Source organism: Haliotis cracherodii, unplaced genomic scaffold (assembly GCF_022045235.1).
Source record: "Haliotis cracherodii isolate W230 unplaced genomic scaffold, xgHalCrac1.p SCAF_10, whole genome shotgun sequence".
NCBI classification, from domain to species: Eukaryota; Metazoa; Mollusca; class Gastropoda; order Lepetellida; family Haliotidae; genus Haliotis; species Haliotis cracherodii.
Window position 1 is genome coordinate 8,578,776 of NW_027266265.1, and position 27,601 is coordinate 8,606,376.

Sequence of the window (27,601 nt, forward strand, 5' to 3'; positions counted from 1 at the left end):
TCTCAGAGTTTCCAGAACTTGCAACAGCTCGGTCAGGCCGCACAAAGAGAATGTCGAAGGACACAAGGGAGACAATCTGGCGACAATCCGGTGCTGATTACTCTGCAATATAATTGAAATAAAACATTATGTAATATTACTATTAATATACTAAGTGAGTTAGAATTTAAACTTTAACGTCGCACCGGCATTATTTTTCAGCCATATAGCGACGACTATACTGAGGAAAAGGGAGCCCAAATGTAGTCACGTGAATGATGAACAGGCCACCAAGACCCAGACCCCCCCCCCCCCCCCCCCCCCCCCACCCACCCACACACACACAAACACCAAGGGCTTCAGTGATTCAGTCTGGGCTCTTTTCTGCGTGGATAGTGACGCATCTCCAATGTCCTTGTTTACAGACATGGTTTCTATAAGGTAGGTGCAACATAATGCATTTAGTTCCGTCAACTACTTTTTCTGTATCATTATAAGTAGAATTGTTCCTATCTGCGTCATATGTGTTTCAGAATATGTGTTGCGTTGTCGGTTTATGTTATTGCGATGTCCTGGTCGCGCTTGGCTGGGCACAATTATGTAAAATGGATGGGATGTTATTTGTGTTGAATGTATTGTTTGTGCAACGCCAGTGGTCGTTCACGAAAATCCTTTTCTGTGGGGGATTTACTACTGAAAAATAGGAGGAACTATATTATCAGTGGCATTCGTGCCCAACTAAGCCAAGTAGAGACTCATGTGCCCCTAGAAGGACCCGTGAAGATTCCGGGGAGGAATAGGTCTTCAGCAACCCATACTTGCCGTAAAAGGCGACTAACACTAACGGCCTTATAACAACGAGCACATCCTTAAATAGTATGGTTCGTAATGAAATCAGCAACATTATCATCAAATGTTTGCTGATCTACACATATTGGATTTAACAACTTCGAGCGTTATAAACGAAACATTACCTCACATTAACAGAGATTTAATTTTACGCCCAAATACTATACAATCCTTGTCAGTATTGACTGACGATCTTCATACTGTTGTCGTTTATTATTTGAAACTTTACGAAACGACTTTTTCCTTTCAAGATACTGTTTTAAATTAGTGTCTGTTTGACATCTTCGAAGTAAAATCAAAAACGTTTATTTCGTTTTCTTTAATACATTAAATTCATGATCAAAACAACTCATGTCCCACTCAAAACGCAAGTTAAAAAAAACTTTGGGAAAATTGTCAGCTACAGGCAACTTAAGTCGACCCAAATATAGTCTCTCATCTTGTACATTTCATCAACATATATAACAACGGTATCAGTGTTCAAGTCTCACCCACGCCTCACATCGACATTGTTTATATACTGAACCGCAAAAGAAACGTCCCCCATGTAACATTGCATGAAAAGTTGTCATTTAAATTAATTTTGTAATAATTTTTAAAATTTAACATTACCTTGTCCGGAAAAAAGAAATTTGATGATAAAAAAACAAAGCAGATAACAACAAAACCGATCACGGCAACGGCTATGGCAACCCAATGCACGTGAGTTCCGTGCAAATTGAAATGCACATGCGTTCCCCCCATTTCTTGCCCTATAAAAATCCACCCACATCAGATAACCTTCATTCGTTATTGAATTGCTACCACATACCAAGAATGAAAAGACACCAAGCCCTTGGACGATTGCAAGCTGGACAATTCGCCCGGCAAGTAGCCAATGCATTTCAAGTCCACGTAAGGACCATATACGGCTCCAGTAACGGTATCAGACCACCAACACTACAGATGACCGACCACGTAGTGGTCACCACCCGATGTCAGGATCGTCAGATTGTGGGACAGCATCTTCAAGATCGCTTTGTTACTACTGCGGAAACTGCTCGACAGACCATGGGGACACACCAGCGACACATTAGTGGGAACACCGTGCGTCGACGTTTGACGAGCAGACACCTCTACTGTCACAGGGCACACCGAGGACCCATTCTGACACCACGTCATCGCCGGGACCGTCTTCAGTGGGCAACACAGCACCAGCATTGGCGCCACCAGCAGTGGAGAAGAGTCCTCTTCTCAGACGAGAGCCGTTACTGTATCTCAACAGCAGATGGCAGAGAGAGAGAGTCTGGCGACGCCGTGGGGAACGTTATTCGGATGCTTGTGTTGAGAGAGACTCATGGGGTGGTACGAGCATCATGGTGTGGGGTGGAATTGGTCTTGCATAGAGGGTCGGCCTTGTGGTCTTCCAGAACATAGGTCCAGGGAGAGGCAATGGTGTCACAGCAGATCAGTACATACCTCATTAGGCACGTCGCCGCAACCACGAGTTTCAGTATGATAACGCTCGTGCTTACACTGCGAGAGCAACAAGAGACTCCCTTCAGCAGAATGGCATCAGAACCATGCAGGGGCCTGCCCTCAGTCTCGATTTAAATCCCACTGAGCACCTGTGGTACGAGGTTCTAAGACGGCTGAATGACGTCCGACCAAGGCCGACAAATGCAGCTGAACTGCGTCAGGCGTTCCTCAGAGTGAAGGCTCAAGTGCCTATGGCCTTCATCAACCGCCTCATCTATTCCATGTATCGACGTCTTCAATGCACATGGCGGACACACAATCTGATTCCCTTCTAGAACCCACAAATAAATCCAATTCAGATTCAAACAAACTGGAAGATACAATGCCATAATATATTAAACTTGCACGATTAATACATTTGAACGCCCCAGCTAAATCACAAGATTTACGGCCATTGACAATCTGAAATTCCATACTCTACACGTTTATGTATGTTTTTTTAACGCCGCACTCAACAATATGTCCGCTCTTTTCGGGGGTTTGGGTGTGTACATATTTTCAAAACACATATTTTTCACACAATCTGTTTGCATTAACACACCCTGCTTAACTCTTCCCGGGGCACAATGGTGCACGGTGGGGACGGTATGTATTCCTCCTTGCCATAAATTGCATGAGTGCACATTAACTTATAGGTCACGTAAACGTAATATAGGGTCCCAGTACAGCATTAGAGACGTCTCTTTACTTACACTGTATGTAACCAGTGAACACCTGGTACCATTACTATTTGATAGTGATTTATAAACACGTCGTCTGAGGCGCCGCGATTCGCTGTGCAGAGTTGCGTCCCTTGGGCACGCCAGAAACCTATGATTGTGGGTTCGAATCCCGGTTCGCCCCGATTATGTTTCTAGGTTTGTCAGCACCATACCCGTGCTCCTGGTAAACGTCTGAGACCTGCATCACTTCAGGCTTTCCTCCCACAGTAAGCTGACACGCCGTGATATAACTGGAATAATGTTAAAAGCGGCGTTAAACCCAACTCAATCACTCACTATAAACACGTGCTCATGATGTAGTCGGAATTGTACAATCGACTCTGCTTTATGCAGAGATTTCTACTGCATTTTTTCGCTTTATTTAACTGGGCTGATAGATACGCTGTAGATGGTTGTAAAAATGGTAGGGTAAGAAAGACGGTCAGTAATATGGATTTAGGACACCTGTTAAACGCAACAGGTTTTACAGATAACGTGTGTGTGTGAACACAGGCTGTTTGAATGAGTATGTTACCTGTTGGAGTGACATGACAAGAAGAGGGGCGAATTGGATTAACAAATTTTCCTTTTTTCCTTGTGATAGGAGAGTCAATTGCGTCCGTCACTGGCCACATAGATCCTGGAGTATATAGTTACATTCTACAAGGCCACTGCCATTGTAATAACCTAGTGATGCACGCAACTCTCGTTGACAACGGATGTCAATCTCTCTGCTACGGCTACCATACAATACTGTCGTTTAACTGTCTTTTTCAAAATATTAATTGTAAAAACTTCGTTAACAGATTGACGTATGTCGTATACAGTTTGATAAAACGGTAAGTAAGATAACTGAAAAATCAGCTGGATGTTACATTACTTATATCAGCTAATGGTCCTGTTTGTGAAAATATGCACCAGACATCAGGTTTAAACACCGATGTTATGTTCGCACAGACAATAAAACTAAATAATATGTGTCTTGGCAGCATCTGTTGTGTTTTAGATGATGCTTATGATCTGAAATGTTATAATGTTTGTTTAGGAACAAGAAACTATAAAGTGTTTTATGATACACGAGATCTGGAACATTGATATGAGCAATAAGATAAAGCAACATAAACATGCATAAATAAGAGTAAAAAAATGGTGGAAACAAATTGAAATAGATTTTAATGAAAACAATATTGTATTAAACAACTTGTCTGTGCACAGGCGGTTCCTAAGGATAGAATATTGCATAGACATCACAAACTTGTTTGACTGTTTGACTTTATTGACGAATGGTAAGTGTTTTCATGCTATGCGTGTGCCTCCATATACACATTACAAATTCAGATATACCACCTGTGTGAACCATTCTGAAGCTGAGAACTGCGATGCCAAATATTAAGTGCATTCACACACAGAAGCAATGTAATTATTCCTGTAACACTATAGTATTTTGATTTGTAGTAAATATAGTATTGACTTAACGTTAGTTTGAGTGTCTCCGATAGATATGCTTCTCAGTTTATTGACAGCTTTGATTAATAGGGATGACGTATATTTAGTCACTTTCTCTAGTTTACCTGCTAATAAGAATTTTCAATTGTCATGTAATAACACTGTTACACAAAATCTGGCTGTATTTTTGTATCGGGTGTGAATAGTTGATTCGTCTGGTCAGACGTTTACGATTCTTACCTGATCGAATGAATGGCACCACACATTCCAGCAGATATTTAATTTGTTTTATTTTATTATATACATGTAGTGTTAATTGTGGAAGATACTGATATCACTGTATCTCATGTTTATCAAACCTACGTGTATCTTATTTCGTTCCAATGGTCATGAACCATACAACTAGCTCGCGAAGATCGAAGGTTGTATACGACTTCAAAGCGAATACTTTATGAGATAGCGAGTGCGATCCAGGCGTCAGACTTTAAAACGTTTGAAACTCCGCAATTAGCAGGGTGGCTACCGAATGCTGAATATAAACTGACAGCGAGTTTAAAATGATATTCAAGTTTGAACAAATCAAACATCCAAATTAGAAATATCAAACAACCACTTGCAAGTCTATGAACTTCTACTTCCAAGTCCTTGGAATGTGACGAGTCTCCATGATGGCATGATTATATGCTTAATAGTTCAGCTATTGTTGAGGATGGCCAATGCGAACGTGTTGTCAGTCACTGGTTTGTTGTGGAACTTGGAGAAAGTCGCAGAACTACTCCAACCTGCCGTTTTCAGTATAGTCTGAAGCAGCACAGAATGTCGTAACGCGGCACTAGTCGACGCCATTCCAGTTCCGTGTGGCGTCAACGTATTCATGTCTATGCCACTCAACTGAAGCACCTGCTTGATCCAGTGTGACTCAGTATCTTTACTAACAGCCTTATGCGGCTGTGTGTAGCTAGTGAAAAGCTGATTCTCACAGTTCCGTATGGGAGCTGTTCTGACAATGTAGTTCTGTAAAGCCCTAACAATACACAGACTGCACGGTATGATTATGTCTTATAATTATTTTAGGATGGAAGGTACAGTTACCAAATAAAATATGCTGAAATATCAATTAATTATGACCATATTTCATAATCTATTTTTTAAAGTAACCCTCCTTACATTAAAGATAACTATTTAAAGAATATAGTACTTAAAGACATTGCAACAAACCGAATAATCAGGGGGGAGACTTTATACTGAGAGGGGCGCGAAACATATCCGCCCGGGGGAGATTTTATTTCAGAACAGATTCTCCGGGGGAGAATCTGTACCGGTATAAAATCTCCGGGGGGAGAATTTGTACGGGGGAGAGTTTATACCGGGACACCGGCAGTGTGATCTCCGCCTGGTGCGACCCGGATCAAGACTGTATGGTCCGGTTACCCACTCTAAAGCTGAGGAAGCCTCATAGTGTCGACGAACTGAGAGCTAAACAGAGCGGAACGAGGCGGACGGGTAGCTATAGGAAGACGTCAACAGAACACTCACATTTTACAGATCTCTTGTATGTACATTGTAAGTTAAATGTGTTATCGCTTAATGTATGTGGACGTCACGACTGCTGAAGCCCTGATTTCATGCATAAAGTATTACAGTATGGCATTCACCGAGACCAAAATAAGTGATGAGGACGATATAAATATACCCGGATTCTCTATCTTTATGAATAACAGAAATAAACATGTGCATGTAAAAGACAAATCAAATGACATAATAATGTCATAGCGACTGATTTACGACAACCATTGTCTGAAGTACATTTGACTCCAAAGGCTAATTACCCTGTTGCCATGACATCTATATGTCGCCATAACTTAATTGTCATTATTTATAAGACACAAACCCCGTTGTTAATTCTCACCAACATTTCATTGTATTTTGACTGTCAGTCAGTCTGGACTACCATATCACTTCCCTTTAACTACTGCTTTTTATAGTATGGCATGTATTGCCTTAATCGATCATCCCCTGAACTGTGTCGGTTAATCATGCCCATATGTCCAATGTCCAGAGCAACGTCATTGTCGCTTTGTCTGTCCATGGTTGTTCATTACTATATACTCTTCTACTTCTTCCCTCTTCTTCTTCTTCTTCTTCTTACTTGCAGACGGTAGCCGAGTCTCTTGTCACGCTCAGACGCGTTAGTGAGTAAATCGACTCACGGCAGCTGGTGAGCCCAAGTAGGGATGTGTTTTAAGTAGGGGAATATCCTCGTAACTCTCCATTCCTTAAAAATAATGGGCCTCGGCCCCTGCGGCGCCTCTGCTCCATTATATTTAAGAAATGGAGAGTTACTCGGACATTCCCCTCTACGTAAAGTCGCGACTTTATCATCAGACTCCCGATGTTTCACTATTAAGGGTCGTGGTTTACTCTGATTGTCACGCTGGATTCCTAGGCCGTGAACACGGAGTACGTCAGATGTCTCCCACGTTCTAGAAGTAATATGATCGTTTCTTTAGATAATAAGGGTGTCTCTTCAGGCGTTTCATGCACAAAATAACATTGTCACTACGGATGAACGCCCCAAGCCTATCAAGTTCATCGTCGATATCTGTCATCTCATTCTGTATCCTGTATCTATCTCGTCATATATCATACTGTGTGTCTGTTGGAGAGTGTTCTAGTCAGACTGAATAATGGCTAGTTGGCTTTCAATCTGTCCACATTTGGCTCATAGTGTCTAAATGTCCGACTTGACTGAACTAATTTGTGTTTTGAACATCTCCAAGAATAGGTGGGCCAGTGTTAGCTTCTATATCGCAAGTAGCAAATCTGATACAACCGCGGATGGCATATAATGTCCCCAGAACCAGCATAAACCTGATGCACGGAAAAGTGCCCCGTCGTTGACACAAAGGATGTCGTGATGACGTCACGTAAAACAAACAACTTTAAAAATGGTGCCTGCTGGTATCAAATTAGTGAATTCTAATTCATTTTATCATAAATTTTGTCATAAACGAAGACAGTGCCTGAATCGTCAGTAGAAATGAAGACAAGAAGCATCTCCGTGGCATATCAGATCCTGATATGTACGGCGAGTACGTGACATTGCTGCGCTTGATATGCAGGGTGCTCCTCGGGGGACAGAACGATCTGATCCTGGCCCTGTACATCTCGATCGATACTATGCTTCTTTACTTCACAATATGTACGTCACCAGGTTACAAATAAATTAGTTAAATTAAATTCGCATATTAACTACACAAAGATGAAGTATAATTCATTTCCATGCTGATGAAGGGGACGTCACTCTCTTTCATACTATGACAAAACGTCTGAAGAGAGACATTTCAGTGTCGATAAAGTCTTAGTGTTTTGCCGATCCCTGTGAAACAACATCCCGGATGAATCCAATCAAGCTTGAAGCTCTTAAGAAGGAGATTCAATACATACTGGAGAATGACATGATTGAAACAAGTCATAATCACTAGTTCACCTTGCACTCTTGTGTCGAAGCCTGGTGCTAGTTACGTATGGTGTACGTTGATGATATCTTTAATCATTCCACGGAGTGGGACGAACACCTGAAGAGGACCAGTGCCTTCTTCGAGAGACTCACTGAAGCCAAGTTGACTGTAAATTAGTGACATGTGAATTTGCACTGTCACATGTATACTTTAAAGGTCATGGTATGGGCCAGGGTCAGGTTCAGCCCGTACAAGCAAAGGTGGAAGCCATTTCAATAATCCAAGTTCCACAAAACCAGAAAGAACTACGGTTTCTTGGTATGGCTGGTTACTACCGTAAATTTGGTAAAAATGTCTCACATGTGGTAGCCCTTCTCACTTTTTTGTAATACTTCTTTTATTCAGGGTTCAGGATACATTGTACATGATATAGTGCAAATTAATACATTGACTGTTTGCACATCATTTGTAATGTGAGATTGATATTAATAGTGATAATAAATGATTTAATACATAATATATATGTATCACATGATGGAGTCCCCTTTTTTTATCATAAAAACAACAGCCATTCACACTTCTCATACAAACACCGTTTTACACGCTTTCACACAGGGACGCCACAAGCACTCTCTCTCTCTCTCTCACACACACACACACACACACACACACACACACACACACACACACACACACACACACACACACACACACATTATATACTCAAAGAGAGATCTCAAATCTCAAGTCAGTGGTTCCAATTGAATGATACGGAAATATAGACACTAACACATGGGCATACCATAATGTAGGCATGAACACATACATATATATACACACATATACATACACATGAACACATACATATACATATCCTAAAATTCAAAAAGGTTATGGTACATCATCCAGTCTTTGTTAAATTCCTAACCTCTGTTTGTGGACAAAAAACGTCTTTTCTCTATCTTATAGCGAAGTTTGAGTTCATTCTTTAAAAACTGTATATTTGGTAGTATATTTTGAACTCTACATCTGTAGATAAAGTATTTTGTGAACAGGATGATAAAATCAAACACTTTATCAGTAATAAGATTTTTTTTAAAGCCAAAAATAATAAATTCTGCTGAAAGATTTAGATTATGAATGTGTCCACATTTGTCATTTATCAAGCTCATAAACTGTTTCCAAAAATTCTGTACAATATCACACTCCCACAAGAGATGGACGATGGTCTCTCTTTCATCACTGCAAAAAGTACATCGATCACTGTCAACATTCTTGATATAAAATAGAAATGAGTTGGTTGTAGGTGAGGTGAAATTGGGTTTAACGTCGCGTCCAAGATTATTGCACTTATATAGCGACGTGCATGCACGTGTATGTGTGTGTGTGGCTGCTTGTACTAGTCCGGACTGATGCCGATTTATAGTGCTAGCTCACTGAGATACCATGCCGCAGTTTAACATGAATACCCCACTCAGACACAGTATACTGACTCCGAGCCGACCAGTCCTTGTTTTAGCCCTTTAATGCCGAGCGCCAGACAGGGTAACAACAAGTACAATCTTTTAACGTCTTTTTGTATGACGCGGCCCGGGATCGAACCCTGGACCTTCCGCTCTCCGGGCGGACGCTCTACCACAGGACCACGGAGGCGGTCGAGTTGATTGTAAGTATCCTATGAGTTATTCTGAACTGAAACCACGGAAGCTTTGTATCTTTGGTTATTTTGAAAGGTTTTATAAAAATGGATTTCCAGTTTAATTCACCAAAATTAAATTCCCATTTCTGTCTGGCTTTCCAACTAACCAAAGGTCCCAAAAGTGTATAGTAGGCATGTTTGGAAACTTTCTTTAATGAGAAAAGTTTAGTCAATAATAAACTGTAATCTAATCTAATTTTTATGTTTGCCTTCTTAATATAGTTTGAAACTGCAGAAACTATACTATTAAACTGCATGATTGGCAGTGTGAACTCACGTTTTCTACAAAAGTCATTGTATGACAAAAAACAACCATTTATATCTAATAAATCGCAAATTCTATACACTCTTGCATCAACCCACTGTTTCCAAAAAACAGTTTGTTTGTCAATCTTGATATCTGGATTATAAAATAGAGGTTCGCTTACCAGTGCATCAAAGGTGTCAATTGTAGCCTTTTTAGAGAGTTCATAAAAAGCCTCCAAACAGTCTTTCCAAAAAGGATTGAGAGTTTGATTACTCAATTTCTGGATAAAAGAGGACCCGTATTTGTGCATAGTGGATAATTTTGGATGACAAGACATCAACAACACCTTCCAGTTGGTCTGATAGTCTTCAGACAACACCTTCTTGATCCAAGAGATTTTCTGAGATTTGACATACTTAAAAACATCAACCATTCCCACACCTCCATCTGCAGAGGATTTGCATATCACTTGACGTTTAATTCTATCTGGTTTATTATTCCATAAAAATGAAAACAGTAACTTGTTCAACTCCTTCATAAACTGCTCTGAAGGATTGGGCAACGATAAGAAAAAATAATTTAATTTAGAAACTAATAATGCCTTAATAACTGCTATCTTTCCTAGAGGAGTAATAATTCTTTTCATCCACTTTTTAATGATTTGTTCAATTTCATAAAGTTTCCTTCTATAATTCAAATCTTCAATTAAATCAAGATCTGTGGAGAAAACAATTCCCAAAACTCTAAAAGTTGCTGGATTCCATTTAATATTCAATTCAGGTACATCACTATTCTTTCTACTCCCTATCCACATAACTTCGAACTTATCATAATTTATTTTTAAACCTGAAATATTAGCAAACTGTTTTAAAGTGTAAATTGTTTCTTCGAATGAGGTTCTGCTTCCATCCAAAATGAATTCAGTATCATCAGCATACTGTTCTATGATATTTTCTTTACCATTAATACATAATCCTTTGATATTTTTATTTTTCTTAACTAATATTGCCAGTATCTCGGCACATAAAAAGAAAAATATAGGGACTGAGGGGGTCCCCTTGACGACATCCCCTCTGTATATCAAACCAGGCGGATGTTCTTCCATTCACAGTTACACATGACTGTATGTTGGTGTACAAGACATTTTCCATTTTCTGATGTTACTTCCAAACCCCCCAAAAAGACATTTTTGTATAAAGGACCATGCAACAGAGTCAAAAGCCTTTTCGAAATCAACTAATAAGAGCATCCCTGGAATCTTATGTTTTTCAGTATAAAATAAAATGTCATATAATAACCTGGTATTATCACCAATGTATCTATTAGCCATGAAACCAGTTTGTTCAGAATGAATCAAATTTGGAAGAACAGTTTTTATTCTTTCTGCAATACATGAAGAAACCAACTTATATGAAACATTAAGAAGCGAGATTGGTCTCCAATTTTTTACGAATTGTTTCGGTCCGTTCTCTTTTGGTAGGCAGATAATAATTCCTTGTTTTTGAGTTACAGATAACTCCCCCTTATTAAAGCCTAAATTGATGGATCTCAGCAAAAAATACCCAATGTCTTTCCAGAATTTTTTTAAAAACTCTGCAGAAAAACCATCCGATCCTAGACTTTTGTTTTTTTTCATGGATTTCAAAGACTTCAGTAGCTCTTCGTAGGTCAGAGGATTTTCCAAGGTATCGGACATAGTCTTATCTAGAGTAGGAATATCAATATCACCTTCGTTTAGTAATCTTTCTAAGTCAAAATTAACAATATCATTTTCCTGTGAATTATATAAATTTTGATAAAACATCTGTGTTTCTTTTAGAATTTCCTTATGATCAATCAAGATTTCACCATTAGGTCTCTCAATTTGGGTCATTGTCTTACTGTCAAAATTCCTGTTTTCAAAGCCACAAAAATATTTCGAAATTTTCTCTCCCTCTTCTATCCATTTAGATCTGGATCTTATGTACACACCTTCCATTTTAATTCTTCTTAGTTCTTCTAGTTCTTTTCTTTTTTGTTCCAAAAGACAGTGGTCAATGACAATGTTATGTTCTATGTTTTCAATAGTTTCTGTCAACTCCTTTTCCTTCTTAAGTCTCTCTTTCTTTTTAAATGTAGCATAAGATATTGTTTTCCCTCTAATTTCCATCAGTAATACTTCTAAAAATAATTGATCATCAATGAGTAACTGTACATCAGAGTCTGGCAACTTATCAAGATTTTTCTTGTCATAAAGTGGAACTGCATACTGCTTTTTAACATCTGATATTACTGAGTGTACTACATTTATGTATGCTGGATCACTCAGCAGAGAATTGTTAAATTTCCAATAAGTGTTGGTAGCATAAATCTATCAGTGAATGGTCTGTCCTATGGCCAGAATTAATCTTAACTCTACAAACTGACGAGTACAAATTTTCAGAAATAAGAAAAAAGTCTAATCTGGCTTGTTTTACAGGTTTCTTCCTTCTCCATGTGAACTGTTTAACGTCTGGGTTTTCTTCACGCCACACATCAATGAGCTCCAACTCCCCCATTAATTCTAATACTTGCTGTCTTGCTAGAGGGTTATTTACATGTGCATAACTATGAGTATCGTCTGAAGGATTTAGCACTAAATTCCAATCCCCAACTATCACTACCGATTTATTGTTAAATGATTTTATTTTATTAAGAAGTAGCTTATAAAACTCTGGATCATCACTGTTGGGTCCATACAAGTTAGCTATTGTCATCCTTACACCTTCAACTGTCATGTCTAGAACCAACAAATTCCCTTTCATGTCCTTGAATACATTATGTATCTTGTAATCAAAATGATTGTTGATCATAATAGCTACTCCCCTAGAGTTTCCGCTGAAGGAATTAAATATACAGTCAAATCCCCATTCTGCTCGAATAAATTTCTCACAGTTCTCCACAAAATGAGTGTCTTGTAGCATATAGAGAGCATGTTGTCTAGATTTGAGAAAATTAAAAACATCTTTTCTTTTCTTAGATTCATTAAGGCCCCAACAATTCATAGAACCAATACTGAAGTTTCCATACATTATCATGATACTAATACACACAAAAGGTCTGACTTAAAAAAGTACTCTGATCCAGTAATGAAATAATTCCTGTATGGAATGTATACATATGGAATAAATGCAATGCAAAAAGGAAATACAATGTTGCACAAAAAGTTTTCAAATACTGGGTTGGCAGTTTTCATTGGGATGCCTTCAAAAAACCCTTAGATCTAATACACAATAATTCTGCATCATAAACACATTCACACAACATCCGTCACACAAGACAAATAAAACAACAAAGAACACGAAATAATACTTCAGGTATGGTATCTCTCCTCCAAAGATCATGACACTACGACCTCCACGGTACCAGTTACAAACTCAACACATCCTAATAAACTGAAGACGACCTCTCATTGAGAATAAAGAGACACAAATACTCACTGGGAAGAAAATGACAACAAACCTAAAACAGTAAACAAAGTGAAAAGTTAACGTGTCACATGTCTGTGTCACGTGATTTAAACTGAACCCTCCAATATATGGCTCGTGGAAAGGTATTTAAGTTCAAACGACTGCTGTGATTATGCAAGTCAGCATGTAGCAATCAATTAAACAGAACATCATACATTTACTGCCCCTAATATAAACACATCAGTCTTCTTTACAGTCACGAAAAGTGTCGTAAGCAAATACAGATAAACAGCTGCTAGAGGTAACATGATATGTCACATTCAACATCATTCCCCACGTGGTGGCGATGCTACACACACATATTTATCCAAGACAGTATATTTTTTGCATAGAAAATTACATATCTTCTAAAAATATCAGTAATATATAAATCTTATGTCTGATATGTTGGTAGGTCTTGGTGTTTTGTGTAGATGTCACATGACCAAACAGTTACGTAGTGCAGCACCGTGGTTGAAACCACAAAGATCTTAGACTTATAGTAATTAGCCTATTATATATGACAAACAGTAAAAATGCATTTTTGCCAAATAATGACGACTGACCTGTCAAAGGGCGTACAGAAGCGAGCTTTGGTCCAAAAACCTTACAAATCCGTCCAAATGAATACTTTATCAAATCCAGCCGACACCACACCATGTCGAATATACACCACGAACAAAAGGCACTTTGAGCTAAAATCCAGAATGAACTCCAGAACGACAAGGTTGACAGCTCCGTTTCTGCTTTCAGGATATATATAGATATAATCCTTGGAATGTTAAACGTTTATATTTTAATAAACACATCTGGGAATCACTCGATCCTGTAGGCTCAATATATAGAAAACACAAACTGGGTTGTCAGGCAGTCCAAACAAACAGAAAATTAGCATGTCCTGCTTTTCAAAACAAAGTTTGTGATGGTAGATTTGTGTTGTTAGAATAACACACTTATGACACATCCCCACAACTGGTCACCCACACGCCTTAATTTAGGCTGCACTGCCTACTACACACTATAACCGTTGTTACACGTTCGCACATTCAGTCGAAAACGGGGGTTTCATTCAAATCCAGTGTTTTCCAGGCCATCTGAGTTGATTTTCGATACTGTAATGACACACTTGTCCCTCTCTCCAGTACTCGGGTCTGGTATCGGTGCTCCTTGCGAAGCGGGTAAGCTTTAGCTTCAAGTTTAGCCCTGCGCTGCTTTAATTCTGGAGGTAAATCCGTTCTGAAGACTAATTTTTTCTTCGTCAAATCTTTCGGGAACTTGAAACGTGTCTGCTTAACAAGGTCTCTATCCAGGTATGGGCTCTGTATCTTTTTGTGCTGAGCGGGCAAACGATGAATATTCACAAATTTCATATTCCTCACAGTTTCAGAATCTATTTGTAGTATCCGCACAAAAATATCCTTCGCATCGTCTGTAAGGTCTTCTGTGGAATCAGGCATTCCATATATGAGAATATTAGCTTTTCGTGAGTATATCTCTGACAACAGGACTTTCCGTTTCATGTTTTCGAGTTCTTTCGCCATGTCGTGTTGATTCGCTCCGAATTGAATTCCACACTTTTCTCGAGGTCAACCACCCTTGCAGTTATTCCATCGATTTTAGCACATATTTCCGCTGTTTGTCTACCAATCACCTCAGTTATGAAGGCACGCATGTCCTCGTCAGCCCCAGAATCTTGCACAAATTCTCGCGCCGTGGAACTTTCAAGCTCGACCTCGTGTGACGCCATGTTGCTATTCTTGGTATTGGTAGGTGGGGAAGTTTTCTTCACATTTCCGCTCGAAGAATCTTCGATATACCTATCCATCGTGGTGTTGTTTGATGCTTTGGTTGAGCTACCACCCCTTGGAGGGTTTTACGGGATGCTGACGACATTTTTGATTGAGATGGATGGGATTGATAGCAGAGGCCTATCTTTCACGTCACATCTGCTCGCGCGCCATACCGGAAGTCCCCTTCTCACTAATTTGCTGGGCACAATGGTGAAATTTGTTTGGGCCAGCAATTGTCAGGCTGCATTTGAGAAAACTAAAGCCATACTCATGAATTCTCCTCTTCTCCAAGCACCAAACTTGGATGGCAGTAGATGCTAGTGACATTGGTGTTTGAGCTGTCCTTTTGTAGGAAGATTCATCAGGATTTGATCATCCTGTTTATTATTTTTGACGAAAATTTGACAAACAACACAGAAATTATTCCACCTTTGAAAAAGAAACTCTTGCTCTTTGTTAAAAATTATAGTGAACTTGGGTAATACTTTGTGTCCTATTCAAGTGAACATTGATCAAAATCCACTAACCTTCATAAAATGAAAAACAGAAACCAACGTCTAATGAGCTGGAGTCTGTCTGTGCTTTAGACATCAAGCATATCAAAGGCAAAGACAACATTTCTTTTTATGCATTCTCGAGAGTTGGTTGGGTTCTGACTGCAAAAATAATTTGCATTTTGATAACAGATTTTCAAAATTAACATGTAAAAAGATTATTATCTGCAGTATTTAGCGGTTTTAGAACTTTTATCAGCAAAGAAAGTTCTCTGTATGTTCAAACTTTTCTCCGAAGGGGGAGAGTGTTACACAGAGTAATTTATTGTTAAACTTTGTATTACATTGTTTCTGTTCAGATTCAGTATTAGGTCATTGCATTGCATTTGAACAATGATTAGAGTCAGGAATGTAGTTCTATTTAATGTAAGCAGTGGTTAGGAAATTATTATATTTAGATGCTTAAACTATCTGTAAACTTCCTGGACAGCATGGGTGGATGTTTCAGAAACATGTGGAATATTCTGTGCTGTACATGTGCTTGGGGCTGGTTAGACTACATAAGTATAGTGGGCACGTCCCTGTCTCATCTCACATTTCGTCTCACATTACGTCAAGACCAGCTATCTTGTGAAGATCACTTTTTACCCTGGTGTTCTGCCAAGGACTTTCTCAGAAGCTTAAAGACTGTTGCGACGAGGTGATTGTGATTCTTGTCATTGTCAACATGGGGACAATATGTGAAGCCCATTTCTGGTGTCCCCCGCAGTGATATTGCTGGAATATTGCTAAAAGCGGCGTAAAACCATACTCACTCACTCACTCACCCTTGTCACTGCCTTCACTGAACTTTGCTTAGCCTTAGCACGAGTAACATTTCACGAAGGTAACAAAATACCTGGAATTTCTTTTTCAAGATTTTCAGTACTTTCCGGAGTGCTAGTCTCAAAACAAACAACAGGATCAGCCAATCATCTCCCCCCTGCCAAATCAAGTCGACACCTTTAACGTGTAGAGTTTCTACAATCCCCACCGAACCAGGAACCAATCCATAAGCCTTCAAAATTTCAGCTTTAACAACCTGGTAAATGGTATTCCTGAGTTGTTCCCCCAAACACACTTTGCAAGAACATGGTTGGCTGATTTTAAAGTGTCAGCCACCTTTTGTTTGTGTGTGTCGTACTGTTTGTGTGCCGGTGTGTGTGTGTGTGTGTGTGTGTGTGTGTGTGTGTGTGTGTGTGTGTGTGTGTGTGTGTGTGTGTGTGTGTGTTTGTGTATTCCAGTGTCTGTATGTGAGTTTGGCTTCCTGCTAGTGATGGGAGGTTTGTGTGTGTCTGTGTGTGTCTCTCTGTGAGTGTCTGTCTGTGGCGTACCGCTGGTGTTGGTGTGGGTGGGTCTGAGTATGTGACTGCTTGCGTGTGAGTGTTTTGTACTGCTTGATATGTCTGTCCGTCCGTCCGTCATCTTGTGTGTATGTATGTATGTGTCGCTATATCAATCACTGCATTGTTTGTTCCAGACTCGATTTACAGGTCACTGTCATATAACTATGTTTTGCTAAATGCTGCTTTAACAATAGCAAAAGAAACAAATTTTCTTGTCTATTTTAGACGTAGAAGTTGGACGGTTGTTTTTCTTCTAATTGGAACCTTTCTAGCTGTTGTTGTCTGGAAAAAGTCTGCATTCTCGAATCAGTCAACTCAAACATGGGACGAAAAAGTTGGAAAGATTGTTCAAGGCCTGCCCCCTGCTGGAAATACCCTCACCTATCAGGTAAGACAAGTATCACAACACTAGGCTAACATACAGTTCCCGAAATATAGTTATGTATAAGGTTAAAAAAACCACTTTTTTTCAAAGAACCCTTGAGTATGAAGACACCTTGAAATATCTGAACTCCACGAGCTGAAACGGTGTTGCATATTGGCTGCTAGAGCTGAGAAAGGGATAAGAATGGGTTGGGGTGAGTTATTTTTATTCAATATGTATTCTTTGGGAAATGGTGTCCATGGCGCTCGGCCTGGATCGATGTGCGGGGTTTCCCTTAAACGTGGCAGGATCACATTATCGTAGGTCCCAACCCTTATTATGTTCCTTGACCCGTGAAGATCCGGGGTAGAATCTTCACAAATCCTTGCTGGTCGTAAAAGGTGACTAACGGGATCGGGTGATCAGGCTCGCTGACTTGGTTGATGCATGTCATCGTTTCCCAATTGCGCGATTCCCGACATGGGTACAATGTGTGAAGTCCATTTTTGGTGTCCCCCGCCTTAATATTGCTGTAATATTGCTAAAAGCGGCGTAAAACCACACTCACTCTCACACTCAATCCTTTGTGAGATACACATTGATATGGTGCATGAAATACCCTATGTTACCGGTATCAAATATATCATCGTCAAACATGAGTGTATACATTTACTTTGTCAACAACACATTTCTGTACAGTCGTTCATTGAGATTTAAAGTGGTAATTTTTATAAACAATTCATTAACAATATTACGCTCTACATATGCAAGGATTATTTTTTTAAAGTTTATTTCTTTTTTCTTCAGCGAGAACCAAACAAGATATTTCTTGAACAAGACTGCTTGAACGGATTTATAAACAACGATGGACTTATCGAAATACCACCGGATGCCATTCTAAAGAATTTAACACACAAACAAATAACGTGTCTTTATCACGGGTAAATATTCCCCGTCATTCGACTGTATCCTTTATCTCTCACCTGTCTATATCACAGGTAACCCTCCTCTCTCACCTGTCTATATTACAGGCAGCCCTCCCCTCTCACCTGTCTACATCACAGGTAACCTTCCTCTCTCACCTGTCTATATCACAGGTAACCCTCTTCTCTCACCTGTCTGTTTCACAGGGGGTGGTTGATATTTTCCAGCTACAGCTAGAAAAACAAGTATATTTTATTTTTACTGCAGGTTTGTGGACAATGTTGGTGTGTTGTGTAAAAACATCAACCGCCTGGGTCACCTGACTGACGGTGGATGGGAAGTGTGTAACGATCGGCAATACAGTCCCTCCGACAAGTGTCTGGTCTACTCTGTCGGGTAAACATTTCACATAACTATACAGTCCCTCCAACAAGTGTCTTGTCTACTCTGTCGGGTAAATACTTCACATTTACCATACAACCCTCCAGCAAGTGTCTAGACTACTCTGTCGGGTAAACACTTCACATTACTATACAGTCCCTCCAGCAAGTGTCTGGTCTACTCTGTCGGGTAAACACTTCACATTACTATACAGCCCATCCAGCAAGTGTCTGGTCTACTCTGTCGGGTACATACTTCACATTACTATACAGCCCCTCCAACAAGTGTTTATTCTAGTCTGTCGTGTAAAAATTTCACATTACTATGCAGTCCCTCCAGCAAGTGTCTAGTCTACTCTGTCGGGTAAACACTTCACATTACTATACAGTCCCTCCAGCAAGTGTCTTGTCTACTCTGCCGGGTAAACACTTCACATTACTATACAGTCCCTCCAACAAGTGTCTCGTCTACTCTGTCGGTTCGGCACATCACATTACTATACAGTCCCTCCAGCAAGTGTCTAGTCTACTCTGTCGGGTAAACACTTCACATTACTATACAGCCCCTCCAGCAAGTGTCTAGTCTACTCTGTCGGGTAAACACTTCACGTTTACTATACAACCCTCCAGCAAGTGTCTATTCTACTCTGTCGAGTAAACACTTCACATTACCATACAGTCCCTCAGCAAGTGTCTATTTTACTCAGTCGGGTAAACACTTCACATGTACCATACAGTCCCTCCAGCAAGTGTCTAATCTACTCTGTCGGGTAAACACTTCACATTACTTTACAGTCCCTCGGGAAGTGTTTATTCTACTCTGTCGGGTAAACACTTCACATTACTATACAGTCCCTCCAGAAAGTGTTTATTCTACTCTGTCGTGTAAACACTTCACATTACTATACAGTCCCTCCAGCAAGTGTCTAATCTACTCTGTCGGGTAGACACTTCACATTACTATACAGTTTCTCCAGCAAGTGTCTATTCTACTCTGTCGGGTAAACATTTCACATTACTATGCAGTCCCTCCAGCAAGTGTCTATTCTACTCTGTCGGGTAAACACTTCACATTACTATACAGTCTCTCCAGCAAGTGTCTAGTCTACTCTGTCGGGTAAACACTTCACATTACTATACAGTCTCTCCAGCAAGTGTCTAGTCTAGTCTGTCGGGTAAACACTTCACATTACTATACAGTCCCTCCAGAAAGTGTTTATTCTACTCTGTCGTGTAAACACTTCACATTACTATACAGTCCCTCCACCAAGTGTCTAATCTACTCTGTCGGGTAGACACTTCACATTACTATACAGTTTCTCCAGCAAGTGTCTATTCTACTCTGTCGGGTAAACATTTCACATTACTATGCAGTCCCTCCAGCAAGTGTCTATTCTACTCTGTCGGGTAAACACTTCACATTACTATACGGCCCCTTCAGCAAGTGTCTTGTCTACTCTGTCGGGTAAACACTTCACATTACTATACAGTCCCTCCAGCAAGTGTCTGTCTACTCTGTCGGGTAAACACTTCACATTACTATACGGCCCCTTCAGCAAGTGTCTCGTCTACTCTGTCGGGTAAACACTTCACATTACTATACGGCCCCTTCAGCAAGTGTCTAGTCTACTCTGTCGGGTAAACACTTCACATTACTATACAGCCCTCCAGCAAGTGTCTGTCTACTCTTTCAGGTAAACACTTCACACTACTATACAGCCCCTCCAGCAAGTGTCTAGTCTACTCTGTCGGGTAAACACTTTACATTACTATACAGCCCCTCCAGCAAGTGTCTATTATTACAGTTTTCAAGATGACGTTAAAACCCCAATCCAGCACCAACTGTAACACCCTAAAATCCATTTTCTATATCAGAAATGACAGGAATAAATCTTGACGTGTCAAGATTTCCCCTCCCAGTAAATCCAACTTGTCAGGCAGGTTCAGGTTTAGACTAACTCTTAGTCTCTGGAAATATATAATGTTGATAGAAACAAGCAACTTCCTTTACAATGAACCTAGACTTGCTTTATTTAGGGCTACAACATTACAGTAAAGGAACGTGAGGCAGGTTCTTCAATGACATTTAGAGCTGAATAGACTGAGAGGCACGTTTCACTGGATCCCAGTTTTTCACTTGATTCACTTTTAATAGAGGTGTTGATTTTCAAGATAGAGCCACGTCAACTATTGATAGCATATGATGTGTTTGTTATCTTTCAGGATAAACAATGACTTCACTTTTGACGACGAGATTGCGAGGCAGTACGGATGCGAAGTTCATTCTTTTGATCCGAGGTGTGTAACTGTTTTGTTTCTTCGTGCTATTTTCAATGTAAGCTTGCGAAATATCACGATCGGTTGGTTCGATTTCCAGCATGACGTCAGTACGACTGCTTTGTGCGTCACAGTTTCACTCGTTCACATTTCAGCATGAATCAAAAGAGCTACAAGCGGAGTGAGAGAGTATATTTCCATAACATAGGATTGTCGGATGTTAATGTTCATATCCCACCCAACAAGACGGGATGGGAGATGCGTACATTGGGAGCAATCAAACAGGAGCTTGGCCACGCAAAGGTGAGACAACTCTCTTCTTAAAACTGGCAATTTAACGGTGTTAATGTTTTTGCTGACCCTTGTGTATGGTAAGGGACCTAAGTTTGTTGATATTCTGAGGGATTGGCGGTGAGAGAGGAGTAGGGGAAGTAACTCTAACTATTATCAAAATATATTTTGTCAGTTTTGTGGTATTTAGAAAATACATTTTTACGGTTCTTCCTTTCAGAGAATAAAATGTGTTTTTTGACCTACAAAATATTCTTTTTAACTTAAATACAACTACATTTACAGTGATACAGCTTGTCATAATTGAAAGCGTCCATTTCAATCAACGTTTGTCAAGACTTTCATTGCCGTCGTGAGGAGGTCACAGATCATTGGTTCATAATACAATACATTCTGATGATTATGCGAATTTTGTTATGAAATAACGTCATTTGTGTCGTTCATACCCTCATCAACGTCAGTTTCGCGGTTTTGTGACCGGCCTCTCTTCCAGTGGAAAAGCCATACATCGTGTAAACTTCAAATTAAAGAAAATATTAAAAGTTTGTCGTCCAAAGTTGAGACATTTTACAGTAAATAAAGAACTTGTTATCCATAAATGTCTCTACTTTGGTCAACACGCGTTTAATATTGTATCCGTCTATTTCTAAGTAATGCCTATCAAACAATGTGTGTCGCTAAGTGGAAAAAAATGATGATCGTGCGATGAACTTAGGAATCTCGCTGAAGCAACACGAAATTTCTTTACGTTCAAATCACATTAGTAATATTCCTTGTAAATGTCTGGTTTCCGAATTTTATGATAAAGACATTTGCTTGATAAAGCCACATGGTGACACTATTTCTGCAAGTTTACATCTTTTAACTTCGGTGTTAAAGATTTCCTACATTAGGCTGGTCATTTTACATGTTGTTCACACCAAACATACCCACAGCCATTGCTGTACAATAATTACACAAGTTACCCACTTCCTGTTTCCATGGTTATGCTAAAGTAGCATCATATGATACCATTTCTTAGGGAATCTATGTGATGGTATATTTAGTAATTCCAACCATTATAGGTGAATAAATATAAGCATTGGGAACCTACCACATTCTCCACAGACCATACAACTTGGTGTATCAACCTTTACAACGAGATATTTCTTTCAGGCATAGAGTATTTTTTTCTATTTCTTCAAATGCGGTAGCCCCCAAATCTCTGACCTGTAAACAATGTCTGATTTATCTTAAGATACCTGGGGAAAAAGAATATTTATATTTCTAAATAAAGGTAATTCACATGAGGAAGATATTCTCCATTTATTCTCTTCCGTCCTAAATATAGCTATTAAAACATTTTTTGTTACAACAGATGCTTGTTTAACATGCAGGATCCAGGATAGATGGCATACACCTGAATATTTGTAGGCTGGTCCGTTCATGGGGAAAGAGAAAATGGAGGGACCTAAAATACAACCTTGTCTTACTCCCGAGTTGGCTGTTGACAGTTTCTGAGTTAGTTCGGACACATACCGTAATACCCTCTGTTTGTCTTTAAATATCTTTGGTCAATAGTTTGCAGTATAAAGATGGTATCGATAGTTCTGTAACCTTCTCTAAAGTCTGCTTGTGTCTCGCTAAGCTCATCCAAAGTATCAGCCCAGAAAACTAATCTTTTGTTTATACTGGAGGTAAATATCTTGGTGAATATTCTAAGGAGAGCAATACCTCTGTAGTTATTTGCATTATTTATATCACCCTGTTTGTGTATTTGGAAAGCAAGTAATGTCAATCGACAAGGATGCTGGAATGTGTCAAGTTTCAGAAATTGTGTTAAATACTAGATCCAGATATGGTAGGAATGCCATCTAGAATCTCATCTCATGGAGAGTCAAATATTTGTAAGTATTCTTTGTAAATTGTCGATTTGGATAATTTTGAGCGTCACTATCTGGTATCGTGGGATCATAGTGGAACTGACTTCGAATGTCGGGACATAAAAGCAAGTTTCTAAACTGATTAATCCAATCCTTAGTATCTATATTGTTTCTTTGAACATCGCTTATATCCATAATGTATGCATATGTGTGCATGTTTTGTTTTTCTTTCAGCGACGTGTTGATGTCTTAAAGATGGACATCGAACACTGGGAATGGAAAGTTCTCCCACAAGCCATTGCGAGCGGCTTCCTGGATGACGTCACCACCCTGGATCTGGAGCTCCACAGCTGGATCATAGAAACTGGATACATTTACGAGCCTCCGGCTGAAGTGTATGTGGGATACTTGAGGACACTGAGACAATTACATGAAATTGGTTTCCGTATTTTTTTGACGCACAAAAACCTAGGATCCTGTCAATATAAATCAAAATTCGGCATGATGAGAACCAGTTGTCAGGAGATCGCCATGGTGCAGACGATGAGGAAAGTGGGGTCGTAATTTTATAATTGGTGTGGTGTCATTTAATACTCATAATCATACATTGTATTTAGCGAGCCCTGACGAGCTAAATACATACTGTTTATTCCTAAAACAGGATATTTACCATCCCCAAACACACAAACGTGATAACCTCTTTATCATATAATGTCATTTTTAATTCTGTGCTTGAAAATGGCTTTCCCTCTCTCACAAACATTACCTAAACATTGCGAGTTTTCCTGGAATGCGCGCATTACGTAACAGGGTAAGTGATGTGTCAGTCGGACAGTGACAGTAGCCAATATAGTTCCAACTGAAATCTGTTTCTTATACATTGGCGGAGCAACATGTTCGCAAAACAACAATTGTTTTTTACTTGAATTTCGCGGCAATCCAACGGTCTGTCCGCTAGAGTAACTGCCCTTTGTCAAAGGGAAGCTACTCTAACCCTCGTCTATGAGACGTCACGGCTACGTTCAGACGTTGTTGACAGTCGGCCTGTCCTGTCGTAACGTTAAGAAGACAAAAGAAGTGCAATCAGCTGTACACACAGCGACAAAACGAAACAAGGTAACAATTCAAACATATTTCGGCCAAATCCAACTATTTTAATTTGTGGAAAAGGTTTCAAGGCCCAGAGGTCTACAAGCACGGATATGGCTACTGATCCCACTTGGCTAGGCCCAGTGCCCTCGCAAAATTGTTTCGAAATTTATATCTCCAAAGCTGCCAAAACTTGTAAAATGCCCTAGCTACGTCACAGTTAGACACTGATTTTAAGTTTTTGAGACTGTTCTTTTGATAATGTAGTTTATCCGGATTCCCGATGATTAATTCTGACTCGATTGCCGAATGACAAGGGCGACGCCATGTTTGTTTATAGACACTGAGAGTAGCACTCTCCTACCCAGAGTTCCATGCGGCATAGCGTTATGCTGAGTCACCACTGGGCCGGAGTGTGTGAGAGCAGTCCTTACTTGACCTTTGATATTTGCATCTCTATCCGCATATGACCCCAACGGATATCGTTTTTAGCCGTTGGCTTTATCCCGCCGAGAAACCTACCCATTTTATGATAATGGTATACTATTTGTCGTCAATACATTTATTGTGATAGATGGTACATTTATTAAGAAAATAAAAAAGAATTTCTTCTGTTACATCTTTATATATTAAATGTATGCATTTAACTATTTATGCGATGAACCAAGTCCCCGAGCCTGATCACCTGATCCATCAATTCGCCTCGTGTCAGTTTGAGTGAGTGAGTGAGTTCGGTTTAACGCAGCTTTTAACAGTATTCCAGTTATTTCACGGTGCTGACAAACCTAGAAACATAATCGGGGCGAACCGGTATTCGAACCCACAATCATAGGTTTCTGGCGTGCCCAAGGGACGCAACTCTGCAGAGTGAATCGCGGGAACTCAGACGACTGGGCCATCCGTGTCCCCGTGTCAATTTCATATTGTAAACGTTCACAGTAGGGTATGTTGGTGTGGTGCAAATAAGCGTTAGTTCATTCATAATCAGAGCATATAGGGAATGAACAAATGCACAGCGGATCCAGGCCTGCCATGGGAGGTAACTGTGCTGTTCGGTTAATAAATTCAGTGAAGCGACTAAAACAAACATCAGCTTTTCTGTGGATTTAAAAGATGAAAAGAAATGTGTCCTTAGATGGAGAAAGTGCTAAGCAATAAACTCTATTTACCATGGTTACTGTCGTACAAAAAAAACCCAAGAGTGCATCGCTGGCAATTCTATTTTCCAAAGGGAAAATAATTTTCCTGTGTTGAGACAACCTTTTCAACAACAACAGCTTCCTTGGATGCAAGTTTCAGACGTTTACCGTCAAGCCGAAGACCCGGGTACGATTCCCCATATGGGTACAATGTCTGAAACCCTAATCTGGTGCCACACGCCATGATACTGCCTGAATATAGCGGCGTAAAACCATACTCACTCACTCACCTGTTAATTACATAAATTTGGATAATATAACAACCAAACAAGTAACAACTGCTAGCGTTTGACAGAATATATACTACTCAAAAGAAGTTAAAGAGCACCAGATTTATTCGTATGACAATAGTTAGTGTGTCTTCTCTAACCTCTTTTGAGTAGTATACATCACCAGTGGAGATGAGGGTGAAATTACAATAGCAATTTACAATTGACAATGTGTGACATGATCGCCACTGTACCCTGGTAACAGGGCTCAACAACTGGTTTGTATGGAATACTGTAAGGGACATTCTCGCCCTTTGGAAACGAGATAAATATGCCCAACACACGAGAATGCGAGGTCGCGAGAACGCGATATTTTGGCCAAATCTCGCTTTCTCGCAATCTCGGGTTTTGGCATATTTAACTCGTTTCCAAAGGTCGAGTTTGCGAGATCGCGAGAATGTCCCTTACAGTATTCCATAGGTTTGTCCGTATGATGCAAGTCTGAATGACATGATGTGGTGAACAGCTACAGTGATAAAAGTGAGTCGTTGTCTGCCTTCATGATCAACGCAGACAGGTTACAACTTAGAATGATGATCAAGTAACCGTTGTCTTACATCGCTAATATTCCAAATACCCCAGCCCGAGGTATAAAAATACTCCTGGCCAAGCAAACCAATGATTAACAGCATAAATAATCCTCAGCATAAGATGACACCCAATCCACAAAATCCCACATTTTATAATCATCAAATCCACTTGTAGGCTGGAACTGTCCTGAATACACAGTGTTTTTTAGAAAGTGGTCAAATTAACAAAATTAATGTAATTTGAGATACCATTTTTTTGTAAGGTACAAATTCTGGTACATTTTGGGGTTGAGTCTCATGGACCTATCCTACACTGGAATCCTCAACAGGCTCACGGGGCAGTGACAGTGGTCCTTCGATCGGGTTCTATAATCAGTGCAAACTGCTCTCAAGGAAGAACCTGGGTCTATCTATTTTCAAGTCCTGGGAACGTTATTGATCACTGTCCTATAAATGATAGCTCGCCTTTTTAAAAAAGAAAATATTTCGATGTACATGATTGTGTCCAATTTATATATACGTTTCTTTAAATAATCAGCTTGGTTCAAATATCGAAAACAGCTTTCCGCATACGTCTAAAGTCATCAATTTTGACCCATTTTGGCCGTGAAATTTGATGTCGTAATATAGTCATAACAGGCCATTGTTAAAACGACGAATCCTAATTCTGATTTAAAAAACGCATTCTGATACCTTTCATTGAGATTTTTAAGAAGAAAAAATCTGATACGATAATATTTCAATTTCGCAAATCAAGAAGAGATGGTCACTCTTTTAAAAATAAAAAAAATGAAAAAGCTTGCCAGTCCTATCCACTTTCTGCCCTATAAAACAAATACACATACACTCCTAGGGGAGTTTCTAAAAGATCCCATTATGATAAAATACAAAAGAAGAGATAAAGATTATTTTGCCTTTAGGTAAAAATACGTGATTGAAGCATATGATTAGTGACACTGTCGGAAAAAATAATCGGTGAATCCCTGCTGTAGGCCTATTTGATGCTGAAGATACATAGCCAACGAATGTCATGGTGTCTAAGCGTATAGTGCGCCTCTGTAATCATGGCAAAAGCGGCTAGGCGGCGCGTTGTGTAGTCTAGTTTCGACTCTCTTGTGCGCATCGTCACCTTACACATTGTGATATGAAGACTGGGCCCAGCTTTGGGCTGCGTATGACACAGGCCACGTGATTGTTGTCTCGTCTACGCATTCGACTGCGTCACTTAATGAGATATTGTATGTTTTATGAACCTAATAGACATGCTAAGTTTTCCGTACTCTTAATGAGATGGATTATTTGTTTCTGTTTTGGTTATCGCCTGTTGTACAAACTTGTACAAAATATCTTAAAGGGGCACTAATCTAACGCCATTCCCTG

The 27,601-nt window shown here is 39.6% G+C and overlaps 1 protein-coding gene across 1 annotated transcript; it reads left to right on the forward strand.

Annotated features, from left to right (window-relative positions):
* Positions 1–341: 341 nt before the first annotated feature.
* On the forward strand, positions 342–23,776 carry LOC139454038 (probable methyltransferase-like protein 24). Its single transcript, XM_071235522.1, has 7 exons — positions 342–420; positions 17,262–17,424; positions 18,208–18,341; positions 18,592–18,720; positions 20,928–21,002; positions 21,137–21,284; positions 23,369–23,776. Exons 1-7 carry the CDS (start codon positions 389–391, stop codon positions 23,696–23,698), a joined length of 1,011 nt encoding a protein of 336 aa, XP_071091623.1. The 5' UTR covers positions 342–388; the 3' UTR covers positions 23,699–23,776.
* The last annotated feature ends 3,825 nt before the right edge of the window (positions 23,777–27,601 follow it).